Source organism: Channa argus, chromosome 24, assembly GCF_033026475.1.
Source record: "Channa argus isolate prfri chromosome 24, Channa argus male v1.0, whole genome shotgun sequence".
Taxonomy (NCBI): domain Eukaryota; kingdom Metazoa; phylum Chordata; class Actinopteri; order Anabantiformes; family Channidae; genus Channa; species Channa argus.
Window position 1 is genome coordinate 1,229,799 of NC_090220.1, and position 16,054 is coordinate 1,245,852.

General features: G+C 39.4%; 2 protein-coding genes across 3 annotated transcripts; one reads left to right on the top strand and one right to left on the bottom strand.

The window, feature by feature from the left end:
- The first annotated feature begins 212 nt into the window (after nt 1–212).
- alg9 (ALG9 alpha-1,2-mannosyltransferase) lies at nt 213–8,273 on the top strand. 2 transcript variants are annotated; one of them, XM_067494010.1, is made up of 16 exons: nt 213–385; nt 2,789–2,924; nt 3,082–3,216; nt 3,373–3,443; nt 3,559–3,647; nt 4,097–4,232; nt 4,338–4,425; nt 4,616–4,721; nt 5,559–5,588; nt 5,741–5,863; nt 6,151–6,305; nt 6,416–6,545; nt 6,650–6,797; nt 7,071–7,200; nt 7,307–7,437; nt 7,705–8,273. In XM_067494010.1, exons 1-16 carry the CDS (start codon nt 249–251, stop codon nt 7,826–7,828), a joined length of 1,869 nt encoding a protein of 622 aa, XP_067350111.1. In that variant the 5' UTR covers nt 213–248; the 3' UTR covers nt 7,829–8,273. The 2 variants fall into 2 exon arrangements, with proteins under 2 accessions (XP_067350111.1, XP_067350112.1); XM_067494011.1 differs by lacking the exon at nt 5,559–5,588 and having other exon boundaries at nt 214–385.
- A 141-nt stretch (nt 8,274–8,414) lies between these two features.
- layna (layilin a) lies at nt 8,415–15,666 on the bottom strand. Its single transcript, XM_067494012.1, has 8 exons — nt 12,920–15,666; nt 12,772–12,792; nt 12,330–12,627; nt 11,341–11,498; nt 11,217–11,261; nt 11,041–11,103; nt 10,849–10,945; nt 8,415–10,087 (listed from the first exon to the last, which is right to left on the bottom strand). The coding sequence occupies exons 1-8, from the start codon at nt 12,993–12,995 to the stop codon at nt 9,379–9,381; spliced, it is 1,467 nt and encodes a 488-aa protein (XP_067350113.1). The 5' UTR covers nt 12,996–15,666; the 3' UTR covers nt 8,415–9,378.
- Between the last annotated feature and the right edge of the window lie 388 nt (nt 15,667–16,054).

The window sequence follows — 16,054 nt, forward strand, 5'->3', positions numbered from 1 at the left end:
TTAAAGGAGGAGTGGTTGACAGCCACAGATACAATACCACTGCTTTTTTTATATTCCTTGAAATAAAACAGTAACTACGCACTGCCTCTTGAAGAATTCACTGTATAAACTATTGTGGACATTGGTTTTATTTCCAATGAAATAAAAACTAACTAAATATGTAAATTGTCTTATTTTGCGTTGAGCTTTCAATATTCGGGTTTAGACGAAAATGACCGAAGTCTGACTCGGGGACAGCATCGATAAACATGGCGGCCAAGGCGCTTCGGCAGCGAACCAGGCGAGGCAGCAGACAGGACGCAAACAACGTGAATGTATCTGAAGCCCGGGGACCAAAAGAGGAGAAAGGCAGTGATGACAGTAAACTCACAGACACCCGACAAGAGTGAGTAAGAGCCGGGGTGAAAGACGTTAGACTCGATGGTATTAGAAGCCCCATCCCCTTTTTGACTGACAGGCTGAATCAGGGAAGCTAGCTACGAAGCTAGCGCCGTGACACTGTGCGTTAACTCTCAGCCACTTTGGACAATAACAACGATAACAACGATTTCTAATGTCCAGCTACAACCTACAGGACGGTGTGTTCACAGATATTTAAACTACAGTGGCTGTTCAGCCGTGTTTCCGTCCCATGTAACTCATAATTAGTAGCGTGGTTTGTTTACTAGCAGTTATTGCTCTACTTCATTCATTCTGCGGTGTCAGATTTTATGAGAGTTACCTGGATAAACAGTTTTAAGTTACTGTCACCAGAGGAGCTTCGTATCAACTAGGACGTAAAGGTTTCTGTTAAATCACTGGTAGGTGTTGACACGTTGCTGAAGCGCTTAAACATGAATTCTCGCAGTTTGTGACGCAGGGTGACGTGTCATAATAAAGGATCGACGCAGATTAATCTGAGTGATCTGGTGATGGTGGGAATTAACGCCAGCAGACGCAGAGGAGGTGTGGAGCTCGTCATTGCTGCCATAAACACTAATGACATAAACATTTGGAAATGCTGTCTTCACTGATGATAGATAAGGGAGGCAATTATAATACTTTTTAATTGTAAAACTACTAAAACCACGCTAAAACCCACTAAACCAAACCAAGAGAATTTTAGGTCATAACATTTATTCTCACAATCATTTAACATTCCTTCCCTTATGTAAAACAAATGAAATGCCACAAAGGTAAAGCTTTTATTTTAACATGAAAAATCTATTTCCTAGCCAATAAGATCACAGCACAGTATGCAGTGGTGGGCCCTAGCTTCCACATTCATAAGGTGTTATTGTTTGTGGGCTCATACTTAAAGCATTGCAGTACGAAGCTAAAACATTTCGTGATTTACTCCAATTAGACAGTAACATGGTGGCAGTATCAAGGTAAATGCATAGCATAGGCTGTGTCTGTAATTTAGATGGGAATTGGTAGATAATAGGAGTAAATAACTACAGTATTGTTACACTTGTACAGTTTTTATTGTGATTTAATAATTATCTTTGTTCATATCATTGTGAGCTGACATTTACTGTTTGTTTCACCAAACACTTGATCTTTGTTATTAGGCTCTTATGAATTGAAATAATATAAATTATAAATTGACTGTAAAATGACTACCACAAATGGGACTGTAATAAGTGTTTAATAGTATAGTTTAGTATACTAGTAGGATATAATACTTTTTAGTTGATATATGTCTCCTTTAGGCAACTTTATTAGAAAACACTCCATAAATGTCCATTGCTATGCTGAGGATACCCAGCTATATCTATCTATGGAACCAGATGAAAAAATAATCAAGCTTCAAGCATGCCTACAAGTTTTAAAGGGCTGGATGTCCCACAATTTCCTACTTAAACAAACCTGAAGTCATAGTATTTGGGCCTAAAAGTCTCAGAAATATCCTGTCCAACCATATTGTTACTGTAATGTTGGCACAACTCTGGGCTCCAGTACTACTGCAAGGAACCTTGGAGTTATTTTTGACCAGTATTTGTCCTTTTCCTCAAAATTAAACCTAATCTATAGAACAGCTTTTTTCCACCTATAGAGCATTGCCAAAATGAGGAGCATCCGGTCTCAAAGTGATGCCGAAACTAGCCCATGCATTGGTTACTTCTGGGTTGCATTACTGTTATTCCCTACTTTCGAAATGCCCCAGTAACTCCCTAAAAAATTATTTCAAAATGCTGCAGCAAGAGTGCTGACTGGAATTATCAAGAGAGATCATATTTAGCCTTCACTAGCTTCTCTCCCTTGGCATCCCATTAAATCTGGAGTTTATTTGAGCTTCTTTCCTCCTTTCCTCCCTCTCTCCTCTCCTCTCACCCCACATTTATTTCTCAACACTCTATGACATCAACCTTGTGTCTTCTTTCTCCCATAGTTGTCTTTCTCCTTCCCTGTCTCCCTCTCTCTTTCCCTTTCGGCAGGTGTCCCCAGCTTTGAAACTGTGTGTTTTCCAGTGTACAGCTACTGGTCCTATCAACCTGCCCAATGTTTTGTCGTTGCTTTCTTCCGTTAATGGGAGTTTTTCCTCTCCACAGTTGCCTATAGGGCTTGCTCAAGGTGGATTTGTTGGGTTTATTCTGTAAAGTGCCTTGAGATGACTTTGTTGTTAGTTGGCGCAAATAAATAAAGTTGAATTGTATATGTCTCCTAAATGATTTATTATTATTATTAATATGCACAAATAAAGTATTATTTTAACTTTGATTTACATGTTGAGATGCGGATACAAATGTTACTAGTAATGGATATGAATTTAGCAATTGTGAATTTGTTTTTGTTTTTTAATCAGACCAATAAATCGTGGTGGGCAAGTATGGGCTCCAGAGGGTTCAACTGCATTTAAATGTCTGCTCTCTGCACGTTTCTGTGCAGCTCTGCTCAGCAACATCTCAGACTGTGATGAGACCTTTAATTACTGGGAGCCAGTGAGTACTACTCATTATTATCAGCAAACTGTACAATATCTGTGACCTGCAAGGTTTTTATAATAATTAGTCGTTACAATTTTGTCTCATTTTGTTCCACAGAGTAACTTTTTTTATTGTTCTTGTCTCTGTTTGTTCTGCTGATTTTTTTCCACAGATTCACTACCTGCTGTATGGCACAGGGATGCAAACATGGGAATATTCTCCACTCTACGCCATCAGGTCCTATGCTTACTTATGGTTACATGCTCTTCCTGCTTGTTTACATGCCCATGTTCTACAGACCAACAAGGTAACTTCTCTAAACTTGTTGTAATTTCAATTGTTGATATTTTAAATGGAATGACTTTAGCTGACCTACAGTATGATCAGCTCGTTTGTGTTCCATGTTTTCTCCTCTGACGTCAGAGGACTGTTAATTCAAGCTTCTATAATGATTATGTTGCAGGTGTTGGTGTTCTACTTTGTGCGATGTGTCTTAGCATTCTGCTGCTGTGTCTGTGAACTTTATTTCTACAAGTGAGTTACCCCTAAACCCTTTGGTTTACAAATGTTGGTCTTGTTATAAAACAATTGTTGGATATATGATATGAAAGCTAGCTATTGGATTTGTTTATGTGTGTGTGTGACATAGGGCAGTGTGTAAGAAGTTTGGTTTGCACGTTGGCCGTCTGATGCTGGCATTCCTTGTCATGAGCACAGGAATGTTCTGCTCATCTGCAGGTTGGTCAGATTTCTTTACTTCATTACCCATTTCTGTCTCTGTTGTCATCTCATGACAGTCGCTGTTCATTTTTTAGTTTTTAGAAATCTTTAATACATTACACTATTTATATTTCACAGTGCCCCAAAGTCTTCTGTGGCGTGTACCATCCAGCCTTAGAACAGAGACAGATTTTTTTTCATTTTAACTCTGTCTCAACAAAGCTGAGCAAAACATGGAGCAAGACCTTCTGTAACTGTAAACTGTATTATGTGGTACATTTTGGTAGGAGCATTTCACACTGGGATACATTAGTGCAATACAGCTTCATTATATTGAATCACTCTAATAGTAGTAGCGCTAAGGTTGGGAAAAACAAGACGTACAGTACAGTATTGATGAGTAGGCATTTGTTTCAGGGTTTCTGTCTGTGATTAACCATCCTCTGCTTTTGTTGTGTTTTCCCCAGCATTCCTGCCCTCCTCTTTCTGTATGTATACGACACTCATTGCCATGACAGGGTGGTTTCAGGACTCAACACCATTAGCCATAATGGGTGTTGCTGCTGGGGCCATTGTTGGATGGCCATTCTCAGCTTTAATTGGGTAGGATTCTAAACTAAAATGCCTAATTATTAATGTTTTTTCCAGACAGACTTGATGAAACATATAAATCCTCTTTACACAGCTTTGATTTTATTCTCTCTGTAGGCTTCCAATTGCCTTCGATCTTTTGGTGTTAAAGAGGGAGTGGAAAGGTTTCATCACCTGGTCAGCTGTGGCTCTGCTTCTGCTCTTGGTGAGTGTGCTTACTTTTTATGTGTGTTAATCAAATAAGGCTGAAATTTGCATACTACAGTATCTAAGTCCACATAGATGAGTATCTTTACAGCATTATAGTTGCTGTTTCTGTTTCCAACCTTTGTAGGACAGTTAATCAGTTGGTCCATTAACCTTCCCTTCTGTTGTTTATTCTTTGTCTTTCTCAGGTACCCCTGGTGGGGATTGACTCTTACTTTTATGGCAAATTGGTCATTGCGCCACTTAATATTCTTCTTTATAATGTCTTCACACCACACGGCCCTGATTTGTATGGTAATATATAAGCGCATCCATCATTAATGTGTCATTTTTAATTATGTTGAGATTAAGTTCAGTCAAAACGACAAAATTTTGACCTAATGGTGATATGCTTCCTTGTTTAATTTGAAATTATACTTATAGAGAATCTGATGCCCATTGGAACTCTTGATTATGTTTTATTTATTACATAAGGTTGGTCCTTAAAATGTCACTGTTACTCTCTCTTAGTTACGCAACTGTGCAACAACAAAGAAACAAAAACAAAAGTTGCATTGTGTGCTGCTGTAGTACCAGGATTTAATAAAGCCACAAGTCTGCAGCAAGCAGTTTTATAGTAGGTTAAATGTGCACAATGCACAATATGAGGTATAATGTTTATACATAAATATTGTCAAACTACACCATGTAAACCAAATTTGGTCAGTAAGTAGAACATTAAACAAAACATTCCTGAGTAGTTTTGACATGCTACAATGGTGCTTGAAAGTTTGTGAACCCATTAATCCTCTCCTGCGTAACTTAAAATATGATTTTTGCGCATATCTTAAAACTAAATTTTAGATCGAAGAGATGCCAATTGACAAATATGCATCTTGTGCAGTGGCCATTGTCAATGTTTATGGATCCGCTAACAGGAGAATGAAAATGTGTGTACAGTCATGTAGCCACTAAACTAATTCTAAAGAGTTGAGAAACTTTCAAGCAACACTGAACATTTAAATGTACCGTCAAAAGATAGTTTTTTATTTTTTAAGGTGACTCTTTAAGCTATATTATTTTAGTGACAGAATGTAGCAAATGGTTTGTAAATGTAAACATCAATAATATGCACTTTTTATTGGACTCTAGAGGACAGGCCAACACCGTTAAAATGTGCCAGTGAGTTATTATTCTTCTCCATAAAGTTGGCAGAATTAATCCACAAAATGAATTTACAGACAATAATACTTTTTGATAGTTTGATATTACTATTGTGATATGTGTCTATACATGAGTTGTTAAATTTAGCATGTTTTGTGTTTCATTTTCAGGTACAGAGCCGTGGCATTTCTACTTTCTAAATGGGATGTTGAACTTCAACCTGGTGTTTGCTTTGGCACTGTTTTCTCTGCCACTCACTGCTCTCATGGAAACTTTGTTACACAGGTTTAATGGTGAGAAAAAAATCAATGTTGTCATCACTTCATCTTTGGGGGCGGGAAAGAATGTCTGTTTTAGCAAAACAATTTTTGAGTGAAGTGCTGGAACAATGACACACTGGTACTTTGTTTTCATTGTTGTGGTCAATCTCCTGTTTGCTTTTGTCAGCACCGTTGGTTATCAGACAAGTTATTCTTGAAAACTAATTTTAGACACATTTAAATGTTGCTTATTGCTGTGATGCTAGTCTCTGGTATTTCATGTGATTAACTGTGCTTTTGCACTTGTGTGTTTTCTTCAGTGCAGAACCTGGGCCGTCCATACTGGTTGACTCTGTCTCCCATGTATCTTTGGATGTTGGTTTTCTTCACCAGACCTCATAAAGAAGAACGTTTTCTCTTTCCCATCTACCCTCTCATCTGCCTCAGTGGAGCAGTTGCCCTTTCTTCTCTACAGGTTTTGGCATTAAACCATTCAGTGTTTGTTGATTTTATTTGTTTTTAGGCTACTTTTAGTAGTATTTTGATGTAAAATGTGTTTTTACAGATTATTTTTATTACCTGCAGAAATGCTACCACTTCCTGTTCCAGCGATACCGACTGGAACACTACACGGTCTCCTCGAACTGGTTGGCTCTTGGTGCAGTTGCTGTCTTTTCAGTTTTTTCGCTGTCTCGCTCTGTGGCCCTCTTTAGAGGTGTGTTCAACACGAGCTGTTCGATTGTAAAGCACCAGTGTCAGGCATTTAAAATTATAGTTTTAAGATGGATGAAATTTCATTTTTTTTCCCTCTTTCTACAGGCTATCATGCCCCTTTGGACCTGTACCCAGAGTTTCATCGCATCGCCAAGGATCCAACTCTGCACTCAGTCCCTGAAGGCAGACCCGTTAGTGTCTGTGTGGGCAAAGAGTGGTACCGCTTCCCAAGCAGCTTCCTAATACCACACAAGTCAGTATCCAAAAATCCTACAGTACAGTTATGAAAAGTATATTTTGACATTTCCAGGTCCAAGATAATTTGCTGTCAGACCACAAATGTCAGGTAGTAGTTTTCCAAGTGTCAGGGCATCTTTTTTTGTGCATTTAAATGATGTATATGAATATATAGAAATGATTTTTAAACATCTCCTAGCCGAGATTATATCTGTAATGTAATATACAAATGTATACTTATTCGGATTGTTACTTTGAATTCCTGATAGTTACTGCTTCTAATCTTTAGCTGGGAGCTGCACTTCATTCAGTCTGAGTTTAAGGGCCAGCTGCCTCAGCCATACGCCTCTGGTCCTCTGGCCACAAAGATCATCCCAGCTAACATGAATGACCAGAATCTGGAGGAGCCATCCAGATATGTGAGTTACTCAGACTAGGAGTTACTATGTCTCATTACGTGTGCATGTTTGGTGACCCACTGACAAACTGTCTGCAACCTAATTGTTAAAATTCTCCCCTGGGCAGGTTGATTTATGGCAGTGCCACTACTTAGTAGACCTGGACACAGATGAAGAGACACCACTGGAGCCACGTTATTCAGCTAACAAAGAGGAGTGGAACATCATTGCCTATAAACCTTTCCTTCAAGCATCAAGGTATTTTATAAATGCCTCATTTACAAAAGAAATTGGGGGGAAAAAAAGAGAAATATGAAGATCATAAAATTGTAAATCACTACACCTTAAAAGCCTTATGTATTGTAGAGCCAAGCCCCAGACTTGAGGTTGGAAAAATAAGACTTACCCTGCTGGTACAGAATATTAAATGAATAACATCATCTTTTTTTACACAGGCTTAAAAAAAGATTATTACAGTTTCTAATAAGTTCAATAACAATTTTTTTTTAAACTTTTCTCTCTCAGATCATCTCCTCTCTTCAGAGCGTTCTACATCCCATTTATATCAGACCATCACACCACCTACAGACGCTATGTCATTTTGAAACCACGACGGCAAAAGCAGCCTCGTAAACGGACCCATGGCTGACCTCTTAACCTCAGCACAGAAATCTTAACAACAGAAAACAATCACTTTCCCTCTACACGGCTGGTATTTATGTGTGTGTGTGTGTGTGTGTGTGTGAGAGAGAGTGAGTCAGATTTTGAGTGATGGATGTATGCATGGATGTGTTTTGAAGTATTTCTCTAAATAACCAAGTCAAGATATCAGACCCTTTAAGGACATTGTTCTGTTTTCGGGCTGGTGTGAGTGAATACAAATCGATAATCCAGGTGTGCTTGACTCCTGTAAGCTGGACATCATTTTATCCCATGTGTCTGTATATAAGTAAATGAATATCCTACAGTGGATGCACACTACAAGGTTTTACATATTGTATCCAGCCCAGTGCAGCCCATTACACAAAAATGTTAGTGTTTTCTTTTCATACTTTACTGGAAAATGTGGCCTGAACAGAACATGCTTTACAGAGCTTGTAGTGTTTGCTCATTTTCTCTTGAACAGTGTCTCATCTCATCTGATCTATCAGGTGTGACTTGAAGGACATCAATGAAAGCAAGGGTCGGTTAATAATTTAAATTGGATAATTAATAAAAAACAGATCGACTGCAAATACAGCCCTCCTTTTTATTGGGACAGAATATTCACTGCACCACACTCGCAGATTACTTTTATTTCCTTTATGTAACAAACATACAAAGCAATCTCACTTACAGGAGACATGTCAAGGCATTAGACATTCGCACTAAATAACAATATTGATGATGTATTTTTTTCCCCATTCTCTTCAGTGTCATGCTGTTGCTGTTTTCAGGCTGCAGGCACTCAAGCTGAATTTAATGTATGAGCCATCTGTCCACCCACTAGCATTAATTGATTAGATTTGATTTACTCAGATGGGGACAATGAATTATTAATAAAAAGTGATATTTAATTCAAGTTCTTACAGTTTAAGGCCATGTCAAAACATGCTTACTGTCTTCTTTGCTCCCTCGAGCACTATTGGTTTATTGTGTCTTTTTTAGTTTGAGGTAGCTGTTTACAGTCTGTCAAAATGACATGGGTGAGATTTAAACAGTGTTTTCCAACACAGCAAACAATGGATCCAAGACCTTAACATTTTTCTTACCAAGCAAGGGCAGCATGACGACGCCATGCAAACAGGTTGCTACACATATTTTTATTGTCACTCTGAGGGAGGTTGTGTTGTCTATAGTAGTATGTGGAACAAAAGGTGGGATGACATGATAGAAGTAATTTTGTAAGCACAAGTTTCTCTGAGCTTCAGCTCAGAGTACCAACAGACTCTGAGAGCCCCCTGATTTCCTGAGTACAAATGTATTTGTGGTAAATTCTATGAAAGAAAATGTTGAGGGTGAGGTACTGGTGGGAGGGTAATATCTGTGAACTGACTTAATAAATTCAGCTTGTCCTCACTTGATTTTAAACCCTGAAAATGTTTCTGAGACATATCATATGAACAACTATAACCATGTGCATGCAGTTTTTTGCCACACTCTTGCACTAACAGCTACCATAAAACATTTCTGTACACAGTAAATGAGCTGTTGAGAGGATCAGTAGTTGTCTCTGTTGATCCATTCTTGTTCATTGAAATATCTCCTACCACTATCAAGATTCACGCCATTTCTGTAGCAGTCCAGATTTGCCTGGAAAGATTTTCGGTTTCCATAAGTTCCGAGGCTGGTTTGGTAAGTGTCTTCATTTCCTTTATTGATGTATGTCTGATAGAGGTCAGCCTTTACTATGTGACCTTCAGGTGTCAGCTTGCGATCATAGAGATCACTCCCTCTGAGGCTGCTGTCATACAGTCTATGGTCCATAAACACACTGCTGCTATAATGCTCACTCTTTGTTGTGCGACGACCCAGGCTCCTGTCATACGATTCTCTGTTCCCAGTGCGACCCAGACTGCTGTCATTCAAGTCCCTCTTTCCTGAGCGACCCAAGCTGGAGTCGTAGAAGTCGCGGGTGCCACGACGGCCAAGGCTAAGGTCATTGAGGTCAAAGTTGAGGAAGCAGCTCTCTGTGCTGGCAAGTGTGACAAAGCCGCTCTCTGTGTCCCGCCCGCCCAGGTTGTCATAGTCACCTGTGGGTGTTTCGGGGGAGGAACATAAAAAGGAGGTGTTCTTGGTGTGTGGGCGAGCAGAAACCAGGTCATCATCTTTCTGGGAGCGGATGACGTTGTACACATCGGTTGGAGTCAGGCTTGGACAGAGGCCTGACTCTGTCTGGCATACTTCTGATTTCTGCTGTTTACTCCTTCTGTCTCACACACACGCAAGCATAAATACCAATCAGTTGACAAGTTCAGCTTGATAAAAATCAGTTTTCATAAGGTCACTACTATGTCTGTGGATTTGCAGTTGATAGGTTAGTTGCTTTCTCATGGGCTTTTTGAGGGCAGCCTGTTCTATGCAGGTTTTTGCACGTGCCAAATTCCTTCCATTTCCTAATGATGGATTTAAGTACATAATTTGATAATTGTCTTGTACCCATTTCCTGTTTTCTCCTTTGCAATAATCTTTTTATATTTATATTTTATATACACTCTGTATACTGACACAGTCACATATTTTATTAGGGCAGCATAGTGGTGAAGTGGTTGGTGCTTTCACCTCATAGCTAGAAGGTTCCTGGTTCAACTCCACCTGCTGGCTGCAGCCTATCTGTGTGCTGGGACTCTGGTTTCTTCCCACAGGCCAAAGACATGTATGTTAGGTTAATCGGTGACTCTAGAATGCCTGTAGATGTAAATGTGAGTGATTGTCTGTGTGCTTTCTTTGTGTTGGCACTGGGATAGACATGACAGTAAACAAGATAATGGATGGATTTATTTAGTGAGATCTATTTTCAATTTTCACATGAAGGTGTGTTTTTGTAAACGTCAAAATATTGAATCGACTATGAGTCAATGTGGGAATATGGACTAACATGGTTTGGGGTTTATAGATACTGTAATGCTGTGAAGAGAGAGACAATAATCATACTAGTATTTAGTATTTGCCTTGATTCTGGATCCTCACCGGCTGACAAGCAGTTTAAAGCAGCAGACTCCGGTCACTGTCAATAATAACAGTATCAGGGGAATGGTGGGAATGATGATATAAACCAAATTCATAGCTGGAAGAGAGACAGACATTAGATATACAGATTTAATACTGTTGTGTTGATAAGTGCAGGTGAGTTTATGCTTGATGTTTGAATGTTTTGTCAACCTGTACTTCTATCCTTGTTGTGGTTACTTGGACTCCATGGCAGCAAAGGTGAAGGGAAGACAACTGTAATGAAAGGCATCCACAACGGTCACACGGTCTCCCTCCACATTGAACACACTCGCTCTTAAAGTAACAAAAATGTTCCCCAAATTGTGTGCTGTGTGATTGTATTTTACCTGTTTGAGTGGAGTTGGGAGAAGGGGAAGGATCTGGTGGCTTTTCTGGAGAGAATAAAAATCACAATTAAGTAGATTTAGGGATTTTCAAAGTAAAAGACCCTGAATTGGCATGCAGAAGTACCTGCAGTGTATTTGCAGATAAAATTGTTTTTGGTTTCGCAATTGTCATCGTTCCACTGAAACATGTAGAGCCCCCCCTGGCCAGGGGGCGCAGATGGTTGGTGATACATTACCACACAAACTTCAAAGCCACATGATGGCTCATCCCAGTGCCAGTTCCTACAGCAAACAGACAAATTGAATAAAATCACTTTTCACCATCCAAAGCTGTAAGAGCAGAGGTGAATTGTTAGGATAAGGGGGAAGGTTAGGTTCACATTAAAGTAAGGGTACACACACATCACCTCCCCTAAAATCTAGTCCCAAGCCATAGTATCTATTACTAACGCCATTAAATCTTTCAAATGTTTTGCTACTATGTTAAAAGTATCTGTAGCACTGAGATAAGCTGTTGAGGTCAGAAAGCTGGCTTCATATGTCTGGTCAGACTTGTTCTGTAATCAGACAGTTTAATAGAAACCATCCAAATGGTGACAATTTTACTTAGGCAGCGCATGGGTTTAGTGATTATCACCTCACAGCAAGAAGGTCAAACATCTGAACCTGTCTGCCAGCTATGGTGTGGAGTTTCTGTATTTTTTTCCTTCAGGTAATCCGGTTTTCTCCCTCAGTCCAAAGACATGCAAATGACTGTAGGTTGATTGGTGAGTCGTTGTTTAAAATCGAAATGCTTGTGTTTAAACATCATCACTGACTTTTTTAAAACTGTAAACTCAGCAGTAATTGTGCTACAGATAATATTCTCCATTTATAACCTTTAAATATGGTTTTAGTTTAGATACCCAGCTTTCATGCAACTGTGCAAATAGGAAACACGCTTCTTATGTACGTACTTTTACAATCATTAGTGGGAATAATAATAAAAATGATCATTTTGTAATTTTCTTCAATCTAAAATGTTAAAAAAATAATTAGTAACTATTAGTTTAAACTAATACTTACTATTCCCTCACTTTTGATCCCTTGACTCCCTAATTAGCTCACACCCACCTGAATGTGGACTTGCTGCCATCCACCCAGTAGTACTGAGAGGAGCAGTCTGAGCTGCTGTCCTCATCGCCATGATTACGGCGGAGACCAATCCAGAAGTCTCCGTCAGTCGGTTGGAGCTCTTTGATGAGCTGCTCTATGATCTTCTGCTCAGATGCTGATTCCACGCTGAGCAGCTGCCCTCCATCCCGCCTGCATGTGAGTTCTGCCTCTGCAAAGTTCAGCCTCCGGCGGAGGTCAGAAAAATAGGCCAACTTGTAGCACGGCTTCCCTTTTCCTGCCTTGCACAGACGTTGACCTGCATCAACACACGTATACATGTTTACATATACATACATTTTTTTCACATTCCCTTACATGTTAGAAGCCTCAGCTATACTCTGATAGATTTTGTACCCAAAATACATAGAACGTTCCATGTAATAGGCCTTTCGTAGCGTACCTCTGGCTTCAAATATATCCGCTTCAGGAGCCAAACATCCAGCGTAGTGTCAGTTAGGCAGGCATAAAGAAAATCAAACATAAACCTACAAGTGAATCAAGAGTCTGTGTTTGTGCTGTGTAGTGTGGTGTTGTGTGTGCAGACCTACCTGTAATGAGGCTCCTCGCTGCAGATGGATTAAAGAATAAAACCAGGAGGTGACAGAAGATTACTAGAAGTTGCATCCTTGTAAGCTGTAGTCAGTTCACTACCACCTGATCTATTTAAGTTTAGTCTTTTTCATTACGCTCTGTCTGTTCATCTGCTAAACCAGTAAAGCAGGTAAAACTCTGCCTGAACCTCAAAAGATGAATTCTGGCTTCATGTGTCAGAAAATTTGACATTCAGAGAAAAAGCTGAAGAAGAGCAAAAGCAAGTCTTCTGTTCTATCCGCTGAAAAAGAGTATGTGCGACAGCAGGAGAAGCAGAAAGAGGAGGAGAACAGACTGCATGTGTTTGGGAGGGGGCTGTAATCTGTTAAGAGCAGTATTAATGACTGGGAGAAGAAGCTTCATCGATCGCTACACATCTAATCATGCAAGTGCTTCTCATCGTAAACGCTGACAAGAGGCAGATTTCACTCCTTCCTTATTCCTTACATTACTTAAGCTTTAGGTATTATCATTACAAAAGTGGTACACGAAAATGATCTCTTCTAACTACTAACATCAGGCACATTTTAAATATTTCAGCATTTTTAGCTTATTGTGCTTCAATACAAAGCAAGAGAGACAGCTGACAAAGCTGGCATTGCAGACTTTTCTTCCCTTGATCATTAAAGCTCCTATAGACACCCCCTAAAGAAGCTCTTCTATTTTTTTTATCATGGCTGGGTGTTCACATCAGATTTTACTGACTTTGTGTCATGTGTGCTCAGACAAAAATGCATAAATATATGTTGTAAACTGAGCAAAATCACTGGATCTGTAATCAAAAACTTTGTGCTTTTAGCACTCTAAGACCAGCGTCCTTAAGGGATTGTGAGGGGAAATTAAAGTTGTTAATTTGCTTAGGATTCAACATGTTGTTCACAACAATCAGCTAGAGGATATAAACTGACAAAATGTTGACATGCATTTCTGCAGTGCAACGAAGGACTATAGAGCATCTGTATTTATACTTGATAGTTGGGCAAATCTAAGCAGATTTGAGCTAGCTACCTGTAAAACTCTTCTACATTCTTTTTCTACACTCATTTCCTACATCTACATGTAGCCGGATAAACTGCCAGTCATTTTAGCTTCATTACAGTAAAGACATGAGAGTGGTAACAAAAAACGTGTCTTTTAACAATAAAAAAGAAATATTTTGTTACTCAAAATTTTAAATATTTTACTGGTTCAATAATATTACATATGTGTATTCAGGGTTTCAGCAGTTTAGCCAGAAGGAAACAGCTGCACCTGCTTTGTCACCATTTGTGAACATCTACCTAAGTAATGCATTAAATAAAAGTTAAACAAAAGAGAGCAAACGTCTGAATTGAAATACTTTTGATGCCGGATTTTGTTACCATTGAAAGCTGAATAACCCTGCTTTGAACACTTACATTTAAACTTGTAAACAAAGTATGTGTAAGAATTCAGAAGGATTTATTATTATAATAATTAGAAAGAGCTTGTCCACATAATTTCATACTTAGGCGTCAGGATCAGCAGAAAAACTCATGAAAGCATGTGAGCACGACCCGCTGTTCTGAGCACCAATGAGGGGAAAAGTGTATGTATGCAGTTCTTAATGGCAGTAATTTCTGAAATGGCCCATAAGGTTGATTTAGGGCTTGCAAAGAGACAGATCAGCCAGAGTTTAAGCGGCAGGATGCTTCATCAGGAATATGCTGTGTGTGCTACAGTAGCATTGAATAGAAAGCGAGGGAGCAAGGAGCGAGGGGGTGGAGGGTTGAGTCTGCTTTCAGTATACTTCATGCATGCTGCTCTATCCAAACACTGCTAATCCGTTTAGACGTAGATGGATTTCAGGCAGAGGGTTTCAGCTTCAGCTTCAAATGGAAGGCAAGTTAGAGTTGGCGTTATCAGGTCATGCTTTAAACAATAAAGACAGAGACAGAGAGGTTACTGAGTCCTCCAGAGGGATTCAATAAGGGTTGGTCCTCGCTCTAAATTGCCTTCTTGTTTACAGCATCTGAGACCTAGAGAAGGGTTCATTCAATTAGGCATCTCCCATTCGTCCCTCCTCTCACACAGTCTGTCTTCTTCTGTCTCTGCCTCTCTGTCTCATCCCACTGATCTCCTCCTGCTTTCCCATTTAGTTAAAGGAAAAACAGATGAATGTTCCCCTGGGAAGCTGGTACATCACTGAGCCAACGCAGCGCACAAGGTGGGCGGTTCACCAGGTCAGAGAAACCCAACATTATTGTTGAAAATTCACCAGTGGTCTTTGATGCTGGACATTTAGCCAATGTGCATTAGTGAAGAGAAATACTAGATTGCACAATTTCACTGAGGCAGAGCCTGACAGCGTAATGGTCAACAGATCATACTTACACAGTAAAATAACAAGATTTGCAGCCATGAACTGGCTCTGAGCACAACCAATCAGTTGTAATGCAATGGCCTTGTTTGTTTGTGGGCTGTAAAAACAGGGCAATGAATGACAGACTCAGTTCATATATAGATCTCAAGGCCACAAAGAGAAAGGGAAAAACTTAATTACACACTATAATATAACTATGCTAAATTCAATTTGAATGCTCCGAGTTGGAGTGCTGCCAGGCTGAGTGTCCGCATTGCGTAAGCCTCCAGAGAGAGAGCTGGAAATGGGCTCTGAGTCACTGACCTGAGGGAAAGCTGGGTGAGAGCTCTATCAGCAGAGCTGAGCATCCATAAAAAGAGTTTTGATGAAAGCCTTTAAAAGCTGTAGTAATTCTTTTAGTCATTTCCATTTTGTGCAGGTTTAGAGGAGGGAATGTTTTAATATGCTGCCATTTTAAATAGTGTGTGTGTGTCATAACAACCCCCTCACTTTGAATTATATGGCATATCTGCATTATTTTAGTAGTTTAATTAAACATTTAGCATGTTACATTAGAACATTTTCAGTACAAACTGTATACGAGCCAGCAGTGGAGCAGCTTCAACGGAGTTGGCAACATTGTACTAACCAATCGGGTGGAAAGACTAAATGTCTGTTTGACTGATTCAACTGAATTTGTTTACTTGACAACTGACAACTGAAGTTTTTAAAATGATGCAAAATCACAGAAATATTTAATATTACTATAAAA

Excerpts from the sequence above, each read along its gene's own strand:
- layna (XM_067494012.1), bottom strand. The coding sequence starts at position 12,995 with ATGCAACTTCTAGTAATCTTCTGTCACCTCCTGGTTTTATTCTTTAAT. Across the intron at positions 12,793-12,919 it reads AGCGAGGAGCCTCATTACAG|CGGATATATTTGAAGCCAGA; the intron begins GTAGGTCTGCAC and ends TGGCTCCTGAAG. Across the intron at positions 10,088-10,848 it reads TTTAAACTGCTTGTCAGCCG|AAGGAGTAAACAGCAGAAAT; the intron begins GTGAGGATCCAG and ends TGTGTGAGACAG.
- alg9 (XM_067494010.1), top strand. The coding sequence starts at position 249 with ATGGCGGCCAAGGCGCTTCGGCAGCGAACCAGGCGAGGCAGCAGACAG. Across the intron at positions 4,426-4,615 it reads TGGCTCTGCTTCTGCTCTTG|GTACCCCTGGTGGGGATTGA; the intron begins GTGAGTGTGCTT and ends TGTCTTTCTCAG. Across the intron at positions 7,201-7,306 it reads TGGAGGAGCCATCCAGATAT|GTTGATTTATGGCAGTGCCA; the intron begins GTGAGTTACTCA and ends TCCCCTGGGCAG.